This window comes from Lutra lutra, chromosome 3 (genome assembly GCF_902655055.1).
Source record: "Lutra lutra chromosome 3, mLutLut1.2, whole genome shotgun sequence".
NCBI lineage: Eukaryota > Metazoa > Chordata > Mammalia > Carnivora > Mustelidae > Lutra > Lutra lutra.
The window spans coordinates 132,230,488-132,246,439 of NC_062280.1; the positions used below are offsets into that span (position 1 = coordinate 132,230,488).

The 15,952-nt window shown below is 37.0% G+C and overlaps 1 protein-coding gene across 13 annotated transcripts in view; it reads left to right on the top strand.

Moving 5' to 3' along the window:
• The window catches only part of NBEA (neurobeachin), a 677,938-nt gene that overhangs the window by 563,932 nt on the left and 98,054 nt on the right, over positions 1-15,952 (top strand). For all 13 annotated transcript variants that reach the window (XM_047723145.1, XM_047723148.1, XM_047723152.1 and 10 more), the window contains one exon: positions 5,589-5,704. In XM_047723145.1, coding sequence (XP_047579101.1) covers positions 5,589-5,704 — 116 coding nt within the window. The remainder of the gene's footprint in view (positions 1-5,588; positions 5,705-15,952) is intronic.

Consider the following 15,952-nt stretch of genomic DNA (forward strand, 5'->3'; position numbering starts at 1 on the left):
GTGATTAAATTTTCTTTTAGTCACATGTAAGTTGTTTTTGTAAATGCTATGTATACATGCTTCTTTATGAAAATGAGAATTTATGGAGATTAATAGTCGTGAATGATGAGGTGCTTTTAGCCATTTCCTAAATCTTTCACCCTATTATTTTAAAATATCATTTGAAATCTTATTTTATTGAAAGATACTGATCTGATAGATAACACAGTCAGTAATTATGTGTATCACTAAATTCAGTTAGTCAAGTAACTGAATACCTGTCTAAAAATGGCTTAAACAAAAGGATGTTTTGCTGTTTGAGTCTTACTTTATAAAAGGTCTGGAGTTAAGGAGTTGCCAGTCCTGGCTCAGAGGTTCAGTGATGTGAGGAGCCTCAGTTGACTTCATATTCACAAAATCACCACTAGTGCTCCAGACACCACAGTTTCACCAAATGCTTTAGGTGGGGAAAAGGCACAAAGGATTTCTCATTGAACTTCTATGTTTTAGGAAAGAATATATTTGTCAGATGCCTCCCACGTCTTTATCTCAGGTCCCCTCAGCCTGAATGGGGTCACCTTCCTATCCTTAAAACAATCACTGCCAAAGCAGAGTGAGTTGACTGACTTTGGCCAATCATCCCCTGGGTAGGACTCAGGGTAAACTATACCTTTGAACTCCTTGCCACCTCCTACTTGAACAAAATAGGTTTCCTGGTGGCAAGAAAGAAAGAACCCAGCTTTGGACAAACAAACAACAGTGTCTTCTTCTGCATGGCCCACTGTGTCCATGGGAATTATTGCAGAGCCCAGCATGGAGGGAAAGAAAAACTAATCTTTGTCCATCTTCCCTTAAACAGGCTACAGACATTTAAAAGACACGGACTGTGTCTTATTTCTCTTTCTTCCAAAGCACCTAGCACAGTGCCTAATTGCTGAGGTGCTTTCTAGGTGCTACTCAGCTGGAGTTACCTTCCATCTCAGTGCACCGGCTCTCGTATTAAGCTCACAGTGTAAGACCAGTTCGCTGACATGTATGTACATGCTAGGCTATTTACTAGCAGAATGACAAGATTAAATTAAGACATTAGTGGATAATGAAGAAGTACTTCTGTAGAATACAGGTCAAAGGAAAAAAATGCATTTAATCTATCAAAAAAAAAAAAGAGAATGAGGTTAGTTTTGCCAGACTTGTTTTTACCGAATCAAAGCTAACGCATGTAATGACTGCTTCCTTTCCCAAGTGCTTTCAAACTATTTGTTTAATTGTCAATGCAAGAATTTTTCCAGGAATTGACATTAAGAACTGACAAATAAATTTCATCCTTTTTTTTTTTTTTAAATGATCTTCTGCCTTCTGACATCTTTCTCAATGATCATGGTTCTTCAGAGATTACCAGTAGGGGTTTCTCAATGATGTGTATAAGTTTCTTCCATGCTTTTGGACTTGTCTGGACCTGGGTGCATTTAAAACAACTGGAAGCTCTTGTATTCTCTCCCTTATCTATTAGGAGTATAATTCCCTTTTAAGCACCTTTGGTCTCCCTTTGGCTGTTGGAAGATTATCCTTCTTGATTGAAAAACTGGAAACAAAATAGATGTTTAGTAGTTTGGGGTTTGCTGTGGCTTCAAACAACCATTCTATCTTAAACCCCTCTGGTCCTTTGTTCCCCTGCACACACCAAAGTCTCAACTCATTCTTAGTTTCCTAATGATACTCTCAGAAGTTCAATTTTACGTATTTCCTGTGATATATAACCTTGGAAGCAGCAGATGGGGGAAGGAGAAACACTGAATCTAGGCTGAGTCCTGCCCCTTACTGGCTGGGTAACACTAACAGAGCCTGGTACTTAGGAGAAACTCAATTCATATTAGTGGAAAGGATGAAGAACCCTGGGCAAGAGGAATGACACTTTCATCTGCTATAAAATGGAGACGGTATCCCTGAAAAGAGATGTTTTAAGAATGTCTTGAGATCATAAAGTGAAGACATTTTGTAAACTATTAACACATACACTCTGTACACGTATATGCAACACGTACACACAGATACAGATAAGTAGGGAGGTGGGTAGGAGGGTAGGTAAATAGATCTATGCACACACTCCCATAAATACGTGGGTGCGTGATATGTAAGTCCTGTTATATTTAGAGAATTGTCAAAGAGAAGGGACGATGTCTGGATCCTACCAGTGGAAGCCTCCCAGCTGAGAGTATCATGGTGGAATCACCAAGAGCTTCATTCTCTGTTTTGTTTTCTTGACATTGGGTTTTAGCAGTTTAAACAGAGTTTATCAGACTCTAGGGAACTTACTCTAAACTAAATCCGTAAGATTTATAAACAAAAAATAGTTTACCAAATTCAAAGGCAGGTATACTGCTTGAATAATTGACTTCGTGTATCATTTAAGCCACTTCTTGGGCAAGCCCACCAAAGAGATCACATTACAAATCAGATTGTTGCTTTTTGTTCTTTCTTTCTTTCTTGTTGGTTTATAAACAATAACAACTAATTTCTTGACATTCTGGAGGCTGGGAAGTCTAAGATCAAGATGCCAGCAATTTTGAGGTCTGACCAGAACCTGCTTCCTGGTTCACAGATGGCCATTTTCTCCCCATGTCCTCACATGGCAAAAGGGAGCTCTTTGCCCTTAATTCTTAAAACAACCACATTCCTAAAACAATGTGATTCGTATCCCATTTTACAGAGAAGAAAACTTTGGTTTAGATAAGTTACTTATCTTGCCCAAGATCATAGCTCATTCTCAATTTCTATCCTGTGTCATCTGTCACAGTTTCCTATGTTGGTCATAAGAATAACACCTTCACCCCTGCACAATGATGAAAAAATACTGGCAAAAATATGTCCATATTCTAGATACCATGTTGATTATCAGTGTTTGGTTAATGTATTTTTCTATTCAGATGGTACAAGCAATTAACTTTGGATTTAATCAGATTCTTCACTTACTAGGGATACACCTGGTTGTATCCATAGGATTGGTGATTTTAAATGGTCACCTTTTGTTATGGTACATCATAGATTTTATTCTCAGGAGGGCAATTTTGCCTTCACCTTATCCCCTGCTTCTAAAAGCATCCTACTATAGCTCCAATCATACCAGCCATCCTCATTCCACTATCTAAAGTTGTTATGGGTTATTTGGGAAAGCCCTATTGATTTACTGTTTTCCATTTTTCTTCTTCATGTGGTTGAGTTATTTAATTTTTTATCATCACCTTTCTCTTCAGCCATTTTTTCTTTCAGGGTGACCAGTAATTCAAGTCATGTAGTATCAAGAGCCCACTATATACTAAGCATTGCTAAATGCTCAGCATATAACAATAAGTAAAACAAGGCTCCTGCTCTCAATGAGTTTATAGTGGGAAACATGGAGCAGTAAATAGGAAAAGCTAATCCTTTCCCCAGACCTGCTTTTCTCAATTCATTTCCCATGGCCACATTCCTCCTCACAGTCACATACTCTAAGAGTGACATAATAACTTTCCCCCATAATTTCTGTTATTTATACTTGATAGGATTTGTTTGATTTTTGATCTGGTGGTGTTTTTGATGGTCAGAATTATTTCCAGATCAGCAATTTTCTTCCTTAATTGTTTGGGTTCAAAATGTCAACAAAAGAATTTAAAACTTTGTTATATGCATTGCTTTTAGCAGACTTACCTGAGCATGCCACAGGTAAAAATTTTAGTCAGAATAGTGAGAATATTATTATAATAGTAATACTGTGCAAATTAGACTAGGCATACAATTACAATAGTAGCACAATGAAAATTGGACTAAGCATAGCTTATAATTCCTTGATAATTCAGAGACTAGCTTAGCATGTTGCCATGACAACATCAGGATCAGGGCTAAAATTTATAACATAAAATAGTTGTGTGAATGGAAGTATAGCTGGGAAGATTTTGAATATCGGTACCAGTATGGATCAAAATCTGGAAGCACTGTGAAAATCATATTGCAAATTAATTGAGGAATGTACTGAATTTTAGAATTGAGGTATGAAACATATAAACCATTTGCCATTGCACTGAAGTGAATCATTAAACTCATACAGTTCCTTTGGAGTCAGTAGGAGTCAAATATATGTTGCTAAGAAAGTTCTGCAAAAATGTCAATATTTTAAACATTGAGTTACACCTAATTATTCTGAAACTCTTAATTCAGATTTAAATTTGAGATAAAAAGTTCCTTTCCATCCCTCCTTTTCTTCAGCTAACACATATTTTAACTCCTACTATGTACAAGATGGTACCTATTAGGATTCCATGTGAATAAAAAATTTGATACTAATACATGAAACAGAAATAGTCTTAAGTCAACAGTTCCCAAACGGAGCATGAAGGAAGCCTGGGATGTCACAGTGAATTCCACAGGGTGCTGCAGGGCAATTCGTCCTTTTCAAGGAAACACAGCAGCATCTCTCAGTGCATAGACAATTAGCTGGAGTTAGTTCTACATTTCAACAGTAGATAGCACTGCACTCTTTCCAATGACGTCTTAGCTTTGTGAACCAGTTTTGGGGAGTTGCTCTGATAAGAAACAGGAGCTGCATGAAACTCCAAGTGGAACAGGGGATGAAGGTGGTGGGGTCCGATGTGACTCTGAGGCTTCAGAAGCTCTGCCGTGTCCAGCAGGGGCACACAGCCCTGTAGTAAGTCATCGTGGTTATTTAAGAGTAAAGTAAAAACACTGTTTTTCTTTCAGTTTAGGAGTATTTTCAAACAGCTACTGAGTTGTTAAGACTTAAGTATTATTTAGATATAACTAATTAATAAACAGAACTGTTGGGTGTTTCTCCTGGCCTCAGGACAACATGAAAAATTCCCGACACACTAAGGGTCTAATGAATTGAAAAAGTTTAGGAACCTTTGTCATAGGTAATGATCATTCTAGAAACTCAGAAGCTTTATCATACTTTTACAAATAGAGTTCACTTTCATTTCTTAGATAAACACAGTGAAACTTAAAACGTTCATCATTTACACAAACTGTCCTGATTTTATTCCCTTAAGCTATTCCTGTGTCCCTCCTTCTGAATTCATATGTTTTCAAAGTTCCCAGCTTGTAGTTTATATCATGAGAGGGCTATGTGTGGTGTGGGTAAAGGCTGTACACAGATGCACACTCTGTGTGTGGTGGGGGCGGTGGTAAGGGGTAGAAGTGGCCGCCATGATTATATGAAGTTTCAGTCAAATGCTTGCAAGATGGTACCTGACTACCTATACCTACTTAGCTTATTAGCATGGAAAAGATTTGCTTACTGTTGAAAACCTGCTTAATTATCTTGAGTGTAGTTTTACCTTTTCATTCTTGTTGACTTATAAAATACCCATTTGCAACCATATTATACAAATAGGTGTTTTCATAGTGGTTTATCCTGAGTCTCTAAATGTATCTTTTCTATAGTAGAATTTTTGAAGATTGCTAATATCTGCAATTAAGATGTATTTTAAATTTCCCTAAGGATAAACCATAAATTACTTTAAATGGATTGATATTAAACCAATGTGTTAGTTAATACTGATTTTTAAAAGTCATTACTTAAAAGAGACTATGTTTGTTATGGTTTGCTTAATTGCTAGGAGGATATCACTGGCCACTCCTCGACAGCTTTATAAATCTTCCAACATGACTCAGCGCTGGCAAAGAAGGGAAATTTCCAACTTCGAATATTTGATGTTCCTTAACACTATAGCAGGTAAGACATCTCATTCTTTCATTTCATAATATGTTTGTGTTCATCAAAATCATCGGTAATATGACTTGATGGAATACATTTTTTCCTTGGAATTCAAATACGGCATTACAATAAATATTGAAGCACTCATGTTAAATGTTATCAGAAACTTCACAGGCTGGTACTGAGGCTTTAGATGCATTTGTTGTTGAAGAGGCTTTTCCTTGCTCTCCTTTTGCCATTTCCTTTGCTGACAGCTTTGTCTGAAGGTTTATTAGAGTCAACAAACCATTGCCAGAAAGTGTCTGGAAATAATAATGGGAAAATGTAATTTCCCTACTTTGTCATTCTCAGCAATAGCAGCTAGACGGGAGAATAACAACAGGATTCTGCCTAGTACAGATGTCACCTGGATTATGGCATGATTGGGTTACAAGATCTTTTTTTCTTAAAATCTTCAAATAAAAATATAAAATCAGATTGGATTTCTAAATGATGAGTAACTGCCATCAACCTCAGCAGTACCATGCTTGTAAATTAGAAGAAGGCAGTGGCTTTGTTTTTCTGCTAAATCACAGGCTGTCAGTGGTTAAACATGTTTATGAGATTTAAGTACCTCTTTCTTTTTTCCTAAATTAAGCTCCAGAAGCCCTTCTTGTTGAATTACAAGAAGTTTACTTCTATAAATCAGGCTCTACAAAAACTTTTTGGAATCAGATGAATTGAAGTAACTACATAAATAGACATGCCTCCCTTTGGTTATTGTTCTATTATGAATAAAGGCTCAGAAGCATGAATTTAGAGCCATGTTCTCTGAATAATTGCTTAAAAGGATAAGTGTGTAATAGCACTCTTTAAATCGATCATATATGTGTGAATATGGATGCTTTAGGGATATGCATATTAAATATGGGAGATACAGATGTGTATTAGATAGGCAGGAGAACGCAATTTGCGAAAAAAAAGGGATAAAAGAGTTGTTGGAGATGGTTTTGCACTTTAATCACTTAAAACATTGTAATGTTAATGCCTTTGCTAATAGGATACTAGAGGTACAACCAAAGGATTATTGCATAAATTTTAATTTTAGTATTTATTAGCGTTTATTTAGTATTTATTTTATGCACACATATATATATACACACACGTATCTTTATGATATTCCCATCACATATTTCGCATATATACGTGTGTATATATATATCAGTGTACATGATGTTTATATCTTAAAGAAACCTATTTACTCCCTCAAAGACACAGGAAATGGGTTATACTGTTTAATTAGCATTTCTTACATGGATTGAGTGAACTTAAATATCTGAAATGTAAAAAACTTCATTAGCATAGTCAGCTAAGAGCGTAATGTAGCAGAAAGAAGCTTCAGCGCCAAAGAGAAGAAAGACAGACTCTCAGATGTGCCAACTTTGTCCTAGAGCACAGGTGGAATGTCAAGTTTTGACCCCATCTTGGACTTCAGTCTTTCCATAACCATATTTAATATGTTCACCTCTGTCATAATAAGTGGTATGTTTGGTCTTCTATCACCTCATTTTATATTATTGTTTTTAAAATTTTTCCTTGTTTTTATATTTTGTTTTTCTTTAGCCTTATACATTTTTGCCCACTTTGTTAGTGATTTAGAATGTAGACATCTTGTCATTAATTCTCCTAGAGACAGGTTTAAATTTTTTAAACCCTCTAAAGTATATTTCTCTTCTTTTTGAACTCAAAAACGAATCAACATTGAATTCTCAACTTTAACTCAATTTAGTCCTCATTCATTGCCTACCTCTGTCAATATGATTTACTACGCAGGATCCATATTCTTATTAAACTCTTACTTTTTGGAGTCCATATATTTTGCATATTATGAAGGATTTCAAACCCTATTTAAATTTTCTTCCTGTTAGTGCAGTATATTACTTTCAGCTACATGGCTCTTTACCTGATTTTTAGGATAATGTTCTCTTTCCAGTCTTCTGCAGTATTTTTCCATATTCGATATGTTAGGCTTTTGTGTTATCCTCAAGAAATATAGCAATGCTCATTGTCTACCATGTGTCATAGATGGTCATATGGTTTTTTCCTTGGCTGTGCTAGCTGCTTGGAGCTGTCGTATGTAAAACTGGAAGATGAGGGTCAGACTCACTCACGGCTCAGTTTCCAGTGGAGCCGGCATTCATATTAAGCTGTTCTGCTTGTCCAAGGTGGGATTCTTGCCGTCTTTCTGGTTGGAATGTGGTTCAGTTCATTGTATTAAAGGACTCTTCTGGTTTCTGTCCTTCCCCACTACATTTTACTGATGTCTGATGTACTTTACAGTGTGGTACAGTACCACCTACGGCCACTGTCTGCCGCAGGCCTATTGCTTTCTGGGAGCTTCTCCATCAAGCTGGGAAAGATTGCAGTGTGGAGAGAGGTATAACATTGTGATCCTTTCTGAAAGCTACACCTGGGCAAGACAGACACTGTTGTTGTTTCATTTTGTTTTTCTGGTTGAGACAGTCTTTACGTCTCGGAGCTAGAGCATGCAGGTCATAAGGGGTATTTAAGTGCCATTTGAATCATTGGGGTCTGTTTTATTTGATGACACAAAGAATGTAGAGGCCACTGGCTTTTTTTTAAAAAGACTTTAATAGGCTTCTCCTTTACAGTGATTATAATTAAACATTAAAGTCTGTCTGTTGTAGACAGTGGATTAAAAAGAAGTATAAAATTGGGACTAGGAACGCAGAGCACTTACAACTGGATGGGTAAATGAAATATACATAAATAAGAGAGCATTTTAAGAGCTGATATTAAGTGCTGAATAAGAGCTGTAAATAATGAATGCTGTGAGAGCTAAGTAGAGTGGAGGAATTTTAAATATGTGTTTGTCTAGGCAGGGAAAAAAAGAGCAGAGCTTTACAAATTTCTGCCAGTCGGATATGTGATGTGTTCAGTGGACATGAGAATCATATCTTGGCTGGAACAGAGAATAAGAAGAGATAATATTGGAGCTATCGGGAAGAGCCAGATTGTAAAGAGCCTGATCTTAGAATCAGGAGTCAGTGTGATTTTGGAATAGAAGGGGATGCAGTGTGGAGTTTTAGGAAAATTAAGCCGGTAACTGTGTATGGCCTGAGCCAGAAATGAGATAGCCTAAAGTTGGGGAGAGCTGTTGATAGGAGAGTTTGATAGGTCTCCAGATACGAAGTCAATTTATTCCATTCTTTTAGTAAATAGTTACTGAACACACACTCTGGTGCTGACACTGCAGGGAAAACTAAAGTATGGTTTCTGCCTTTGGAGAGAGCAGTGTAGTCAGCAAAACACCCGTGCACACCAGCAATCCCAGGAGAAGTGATCATTATTAGAATGGGAGAATCTACAAAGCCATTTGGAGTCACAGTTCTAGACGGCGTTACTTATAACTAAGAGATCAGGAAAAGCTCCTCATAGACAATGCTTAAATTGGAAAATGTAGTATGAGAAAGAATTCAGTGGAAAGTCAACAGAGGGCATTCCAAGAGAAAAGAAGACGTGGGGCGAAGAGCTGGGTTAGGGTAGTGGCAGCAGGTATGGCAAAAAGAGAATGAGAGAGAGAGGGAAAGAGAAGTACATGACTCTGTATACAGTGTCATTATACAAACAGTGCGGTGTTCTAGTTCAGTGGTTGACAAGTGTGGCCCCCTGACCAGCAGTGTCAGCGTCACTTGTCCTCAGCCTCCTCCTCAACCCTACTGACTCAGAAACCCCAGGAGTGGGGCCCAGCTCTCTGCGCGCTTCAGCAAGCCTTCTAGATGGTTTTGATGCATATGCAGTTTGAGCAGCATTGCCCTAGCCATTTAAGGCCTGATTATCAGAACAATATTTGCATATAAAGACATTTGGAACGTTCAAGAGGGCATGCTGTTATGTGCCATTAACAGTCCTAAAAGTTTACAGAATTGGGAGATGGGCTGAGCGAGTCTACTCAAGGGGGAGCCTTGTAGAAAAGCTGGGCTTTGAATTAGCTCTTCAAGGATTTTGTCTACGTTAATGATGATCCAGGCAATGTGAACCCTGATACAGAAATAGAAGGACAGTTGGAAAGAGTTACGAATGTCAATATCCTAAGGAACCCTCTGTGGATATATGCCTGCCAGTTCTTCCCTGGCCATCGTTCTGAAATTTTAAGTAGGAGTGCCATATTATATTGCGCACCAGCACTGAGGGTTTAGGTGATGGTTTTATAGAGAAGCTTCACTAAAGAGAAAGTGAACCCCAGGATTGTACAGCAAAGGCCTCAGCAGGTCCCACAGGAACCTAGGAGCTAGAATATCTCTTCAGAGTCGTCTTGCCTTGAAGCAAGGGGGCCAGGCCTTCCATTACCTCCTCCACACTGCTGTCACTGGATGCAGGCTCCTGGGAAGGAGACAGACCCTGGTGAGGGGGCTTTCTTCTGACGATGGCAACTCCTGGGGAAGAACTTAGCTGAGTGGGGCACCTGGGTGGCTCAGTGGGTTAAACCTCTGCCTTCAGCTCAGGTCATGATCTCAGGGTCCTGGGATCAAGCCCCACATCAGGCTCTCTGCTCAGCAGGGAGCCTGCTTCCCCCTCTCTCTCTGCCTGCCTCTCTGCTACTTGTGATCTCTGTCAAATAAATAAAATCTTTAAAAAAAAAAAAAAAAAAAAAAAAGAACTTAGCTGAGTATCACCAGCCACAAGACTACAACATGGTCACCAACCCGGCATCCAGGATACTCGTGGTTCCCAGAATCACCTGGAGGGTTTGCTGCAGCACAGATCGTTGGGCCCCATGCCCACAGGTTCTGACTCAGTAGGTTGAGGGTAGGGCTCAAGAATTTGAATTTCTGACAAATCCCCAGGTGATGCTGATGCCACTGGTCTAGGGTCCCCACTTTGAGGACCACTGCACTTTATCTATATTCTTTAGAAGACATACCTAAAGATAATCGTATTAATCTTCTATAGCACTCACACCTTCTATGGCACTGTATGTATCACATGTCTGTATTACATTTATGGTGATGTGGCCTTAGCATTTTATATCTGTATTTCTTTCTTTTTTTTTTTTTAAGATTTTATTTATTTGACACATAGAGCGAGACAGTGAGAGAAAGAACACAAGCAGGGGGAGTGGGAGAGGTAGAAGGCTCCTGCTGAGCAGGAAACCCGATGCAAAGCTCCATTCCAGGACCCTGGGATCATGACCTTAGCCAAAGGCAGACGCCTAACGACTGAGCCACCCAGGCGCCCCTTATGTCTGTTTTTCATCTTTCTAATGAGATTACGATAACGCTACAGAGAAAAAAGAAAAAGTTTTGCCAATACCCCTCAAATTGAACTGATTTAATATTTAGGCTTTGCAAGTGTTGTGCTTGATTGTGTGATCTATTATGTGAATTTACTAGAATTGCTAGATGAGAGATTCTTTACATTTCCTGGATTAAAGAGAAGGGTTACAGAATGGGAATCTGGAAAGAGGAAACAATCTTTCTTGGCTTCACATTTTTAAAAATACAGGCTAATGTCACTTAGTAAATCTACATTTTCTGTAAAAAAAAAAAAATTTGGTTCCTGTCTTACACTTTCAGACTTCCTTTTTCTCCAAAATATTATTTTAACATGAAATACAAAGTACATTTATGCCCCATTTCTCACTTTCCATTGTTTTGAGGTCCATCATCATACTTGGCCAATTTTGCTATTATTCTTTCTAGATGCTTTTAAAAATGAGACTCTATAAAGCATATAACAGCAGTGTCTTAGTATTGATACATTATTAGATTTTCTTAGACCCTCATGTGATATATGTATATGTCCATAATTACATATAAATAAACAAACATTTTATTTTATATAGGTGAGTTTTGTAAAACTACTTTACGTAGTAAAAGAAGTTTATCAAAAATTCAGAAAGCATACTGTTTCTAAAAGACACCTAAAAGCCCATACATATTTTCATGGCCTTTGATTTCCATGGCCTACTTACAAATTTAATAAATACTCACTATAGAAAATTGGAAATATGGGGGGGGGGGCGCCTGAGTGGCTCAGTGGGTTAAAGCCTCTGCCTTCGGCTCAGGTCATGATCCCAGGGTCCTAGGATCAAGCCCCGCATCGGGCTCTCTGTTCAGCAAGGAGCCTGCTTCCTCCTTTCTTTCTCTGTCTGCCTCTCTGCCTACTTGTGTCTGTCAAATAAATAAATAAAATCTTTAAAAAAAAAAAAAGAAAAAGAAAAAATTGGAAATATGGGATAGAGTAATTAAAAGATTAACTTACTCATAAGCCTGGCAGTGTATACATCCCATTTAACAGTGTTGGTGGTTTTTCTCCTTTTCCTATGTGTCCTATCTCATTGGGAACTTGCTACACTTATAGGTTCAGATTCTTCTTTTTCGATTTCATTAAATATTCTTGGAATACATGATTTTTAAAACTGCATGAAAGTCTAGCTCAGGACTCTGGAATAATCTATGTAACTATTCTTGAAACCCATGCCTTTTTTTATTTTCAAAGAACTTAAGTTTTGGAAGATTTATGTAGAATAATTTTTTTCTTTTCTTTCTTCTTCTTCTTCTTCTTCTTCTTCTTCTTCTTCTTCTTCTTCTTCTTCTTCTTTTACACATAGAAGAAGTTTAATGATGCTTAGAGTTCAAATAAAAATGTGGCTTCAATCTCTAATTCCTGGCATTGACCCAGTTTCTGTTCATTGTGTGCTGAAAAATACAACCTGTGCCTCATTTTATACCTTATTAGATACTGCCATGAACAAGACGTTAAAATCTGGCATTCTTGCATTTATGAAAATAGCAGAGTGATTGCTAACATAGCTTTGTGTAAATGATTCCGTTAGGTCTGCGAATTAAGGTTTTCGAGTTGTGTTTCATATGATCAGCTAATGAATTCAGCACAACTTCCCCAACCCCAACCTTTTTCTCCTGTTTAGCATTTTCCACTTTTTTACTCTGTGATGTACAAGCCCTCCCTGGTTAATTATGTATATATTTAGCTACTGCATGTGTTGGGCTTATTATTGTCATCTAATTAGATGTAACTTGAACTGCTTGCTTCTAGAAAAATCATTAAAAATTCTTTCCTAATGACCTAGAGATGACAAAATGTCTGTAAAGTGTGAAGAAGCAGACAAGCACAGGAACATCGCTCTTAAAGAGTGTTAATCCAGATGCTGCAATCATCTAATTAAACAATATTTTGCTGTCATTAACATTTTCACCAAGGAATTGCAGTTATAATTTCTTTGTCAGCTGTCTCTAGATCACTTTACCTTCAAAACTAAAGTGCCATATAAAAACATTAAATTGGATGGTTTAATTAAAAAGTTTTTTTTTTAAATGAAGAAACAGATCCAATGTTTCTGAGATCTCATTTACTGTGCTTCACTTTTATTGTTTGAGTCGATTAGTGTCATAGGCTTGCAATATTTAATATTCATCTTCTAAGATAAAACCTTATAAGCATAGTTAGGTTAAAGAAAAAAAAATCGTCACTTACCACTGTTGGAAAAGGATAGAACCCTACCAATTACAGCACAAGGTTATTTACTAAACTTCAAATTATCCTTAAAAAAAAAAAAACTATAAAACATAAAAAACAAAAAACAGAACAGAACAGTTGATAAATAGGTACCTTCAAGTAACAGGTATTACTTTGGAAATACTTCACTTCTTTTCCTAATTTAGTAAACAGACATTTTTTTGTTCATTTCACAAAGATGTTCAGTAAAATAATTAAGAAGCAATGCTAAATCCTGAATTAAAAATCTGAAGTACCATTTATTCTTTTTCATCCATGTGATTTTTAAATACATTGTGCATTTTTAATTTAAATAAAAAATTTATATCAACGATCCATAGAGTAAAGGTTTTATGTGAAAATTTTTATTTAAAGAAGTTTGGCTATATGTAAGCACACTGATTTATAAAATTTCTTCTGTTTTTTAGAATTTAAATGGTGCTATCAACTTTAGTAATTTAAATATTGCTAAATTTTTGTTAGAATTTATTTTGAAGGAAACTTCCATAGATTAGTAAAAGTGAATTGCAAAAAATGTAGGATGGAGCAATTGCCATAAGCTGTAACTGATGTCATCAATCAATTTTGTGTGTGTGTTTTAAAGATGATGGTTTCTTTCTTTGCCTGTTTTGCAGAAATACCATTATATCGTTTCCTATATTAGAAAGTCACTTTTTTTAAGAAGCTGGTGTCTTCAAATATGGTCTCTATTTTTATGCTGTTTGTATTTATATGATACATTTAAGTACTAAGTCAATATAAATGGGCTTTTTATTTATTTTATTTTGATAGGTTTTTTTCCTTAGTCTGTATGGAATTAAACCTTATCAGAAAATTTAAAAACAATTATGGTATCTCATTTTCACCTATTTTATTCCTATAAGTAATATAAATATATATTACAGAAATAATAACAGCATTATTCTATAAAAATACACTTATCTACCGGAAGACCTATTTTTCATTGAAACCTACAGAATTTTTTTTTTAAGATTTTATTTATTTATTTGACAGACAGAGATCACAAGTAGGAAGAGAGGCAGGCAGAGAGGAAGGGAAGCAGCCTCCCTGCTGAGCAGAGAGCCCGATGTGGGGCTTGATCCCAGGACCCTGGGATCATGACCTGAGCCGAAGGCAGAGGCTTTAACCCACTGAGCCACCCAGGCACCCCGAAACCTACAGATTTTTAAATAGAATGGCAACCCAGAAAATGAGAGGGCCCTAAAAATGCCATGGGCCCAGTTTGAATCCCAGAAATAGCTCTGCGTAGCCAATCTGGACTCTCTGTAACCATACATATATAGAAAAAAAAATGCCGAGAGTCATCAAGCATCCTAGGCTGACATATTACAATGTAGCTATCAGTAATACATTCCAAATTTTAGAATTTTATACTTTGTACTCTACAGTGATACTGCTTTACCAGATCATTCTCATGCACGAGACTTTAATAAAGATTCCGAACTTGTGTTTTTTCTTATCAGTCTGAATCTTCATAGTGGACTTATAAAACAGGTGCATTCGTTGGCTGAGCTGTCTAGCTGCAGAGTCTCCTTCTAGCTTATCATGCAGGTTCACAGTGTCACTCTCTCTCATATATACTGCTCTCGCCCTACATAGCCTTCATCCACCAAAGACACCGGCCTGCAATTTTCCTTTTTTTCACTTGGCTGTTTGTTCACCTGAAGTTTGGTTCATCTTGTCCCATTTTTATCACCTCTGTATCCATTCCTTCAACAAACATTTATTGGCAGATGGTATGTTTGAGATTAAAAATGAAACAAAACCCTAGACATTCACATGTTCACAGAGTGATGCAGAAGCAGACAAGTAAACAGTGATGCGTATTAGCAGCAACCCCTGTGTCGTGTCCGCATGAGCCCTGTACTGGGGGAACAAAGGGGACCCTAACCTGCCTCTCACCTCAGTCCAGGAAGTGCAAAGTAGAAGGAACGTCTTGCTTTCTATCTGTTACCTCCATCAATTTACACATTTAAAGTAATATATTACTTTGTTATAAAATGTGGATAAAAGGTTGATGTATCATTAACAGATAAAATATTCATTTACCTGCTACAATGTTTATGAAATGAATGAATGAATTTGATCTGATGCTTGTAGTAGCAGATTTAGTTCTCCCTTGGATCAGGGTTGTTTTTTTCCTATTATAGAACCACATTAACCAATTGCTACAAAAAGTAGGTATCATTTAATGACAATTCTTGATGCCAGATGAGATAATGTATGCATATCTATGTTACTCTTAGGCTCTGTGTGATGTGGGCACCAAAGCATTCATTCTAGATGAAATCCGTATCATTAAATACTGGGGAAATCGCCCTTTTGTATGAATTCAAATGGGAATTTAGAAAGTTACCCACGATCAGATTATAACATATTTTTGCAAAAAAAAACAAAACGAAAACAAGCAAAAACAAAAAACTTATGCAACAAAAGTTTCCTTTGGCCCCGTTTCTTTTAAGAGTGATTCTCTTAATTTCATCCTATGCTATTCCAGTACCAGTTTATGGGGGTGAGCCAGTGCCGTGTGCTTCCTAACCTTTCTACCTTCCCACTGTGCTTCCATAACCTACCTGAGCCTCTTAAGTCATTCTATCAGAAAATAAACAGCAAAAACCCAACCTAAGGTGCTGCACCTCTCCACTGAAGTGAAACAACATAACACAAAAAGAAAATGTGTGAACCAACCTCAAAGAGTGAAAAGACAATACGCGAGACATCTGCCTC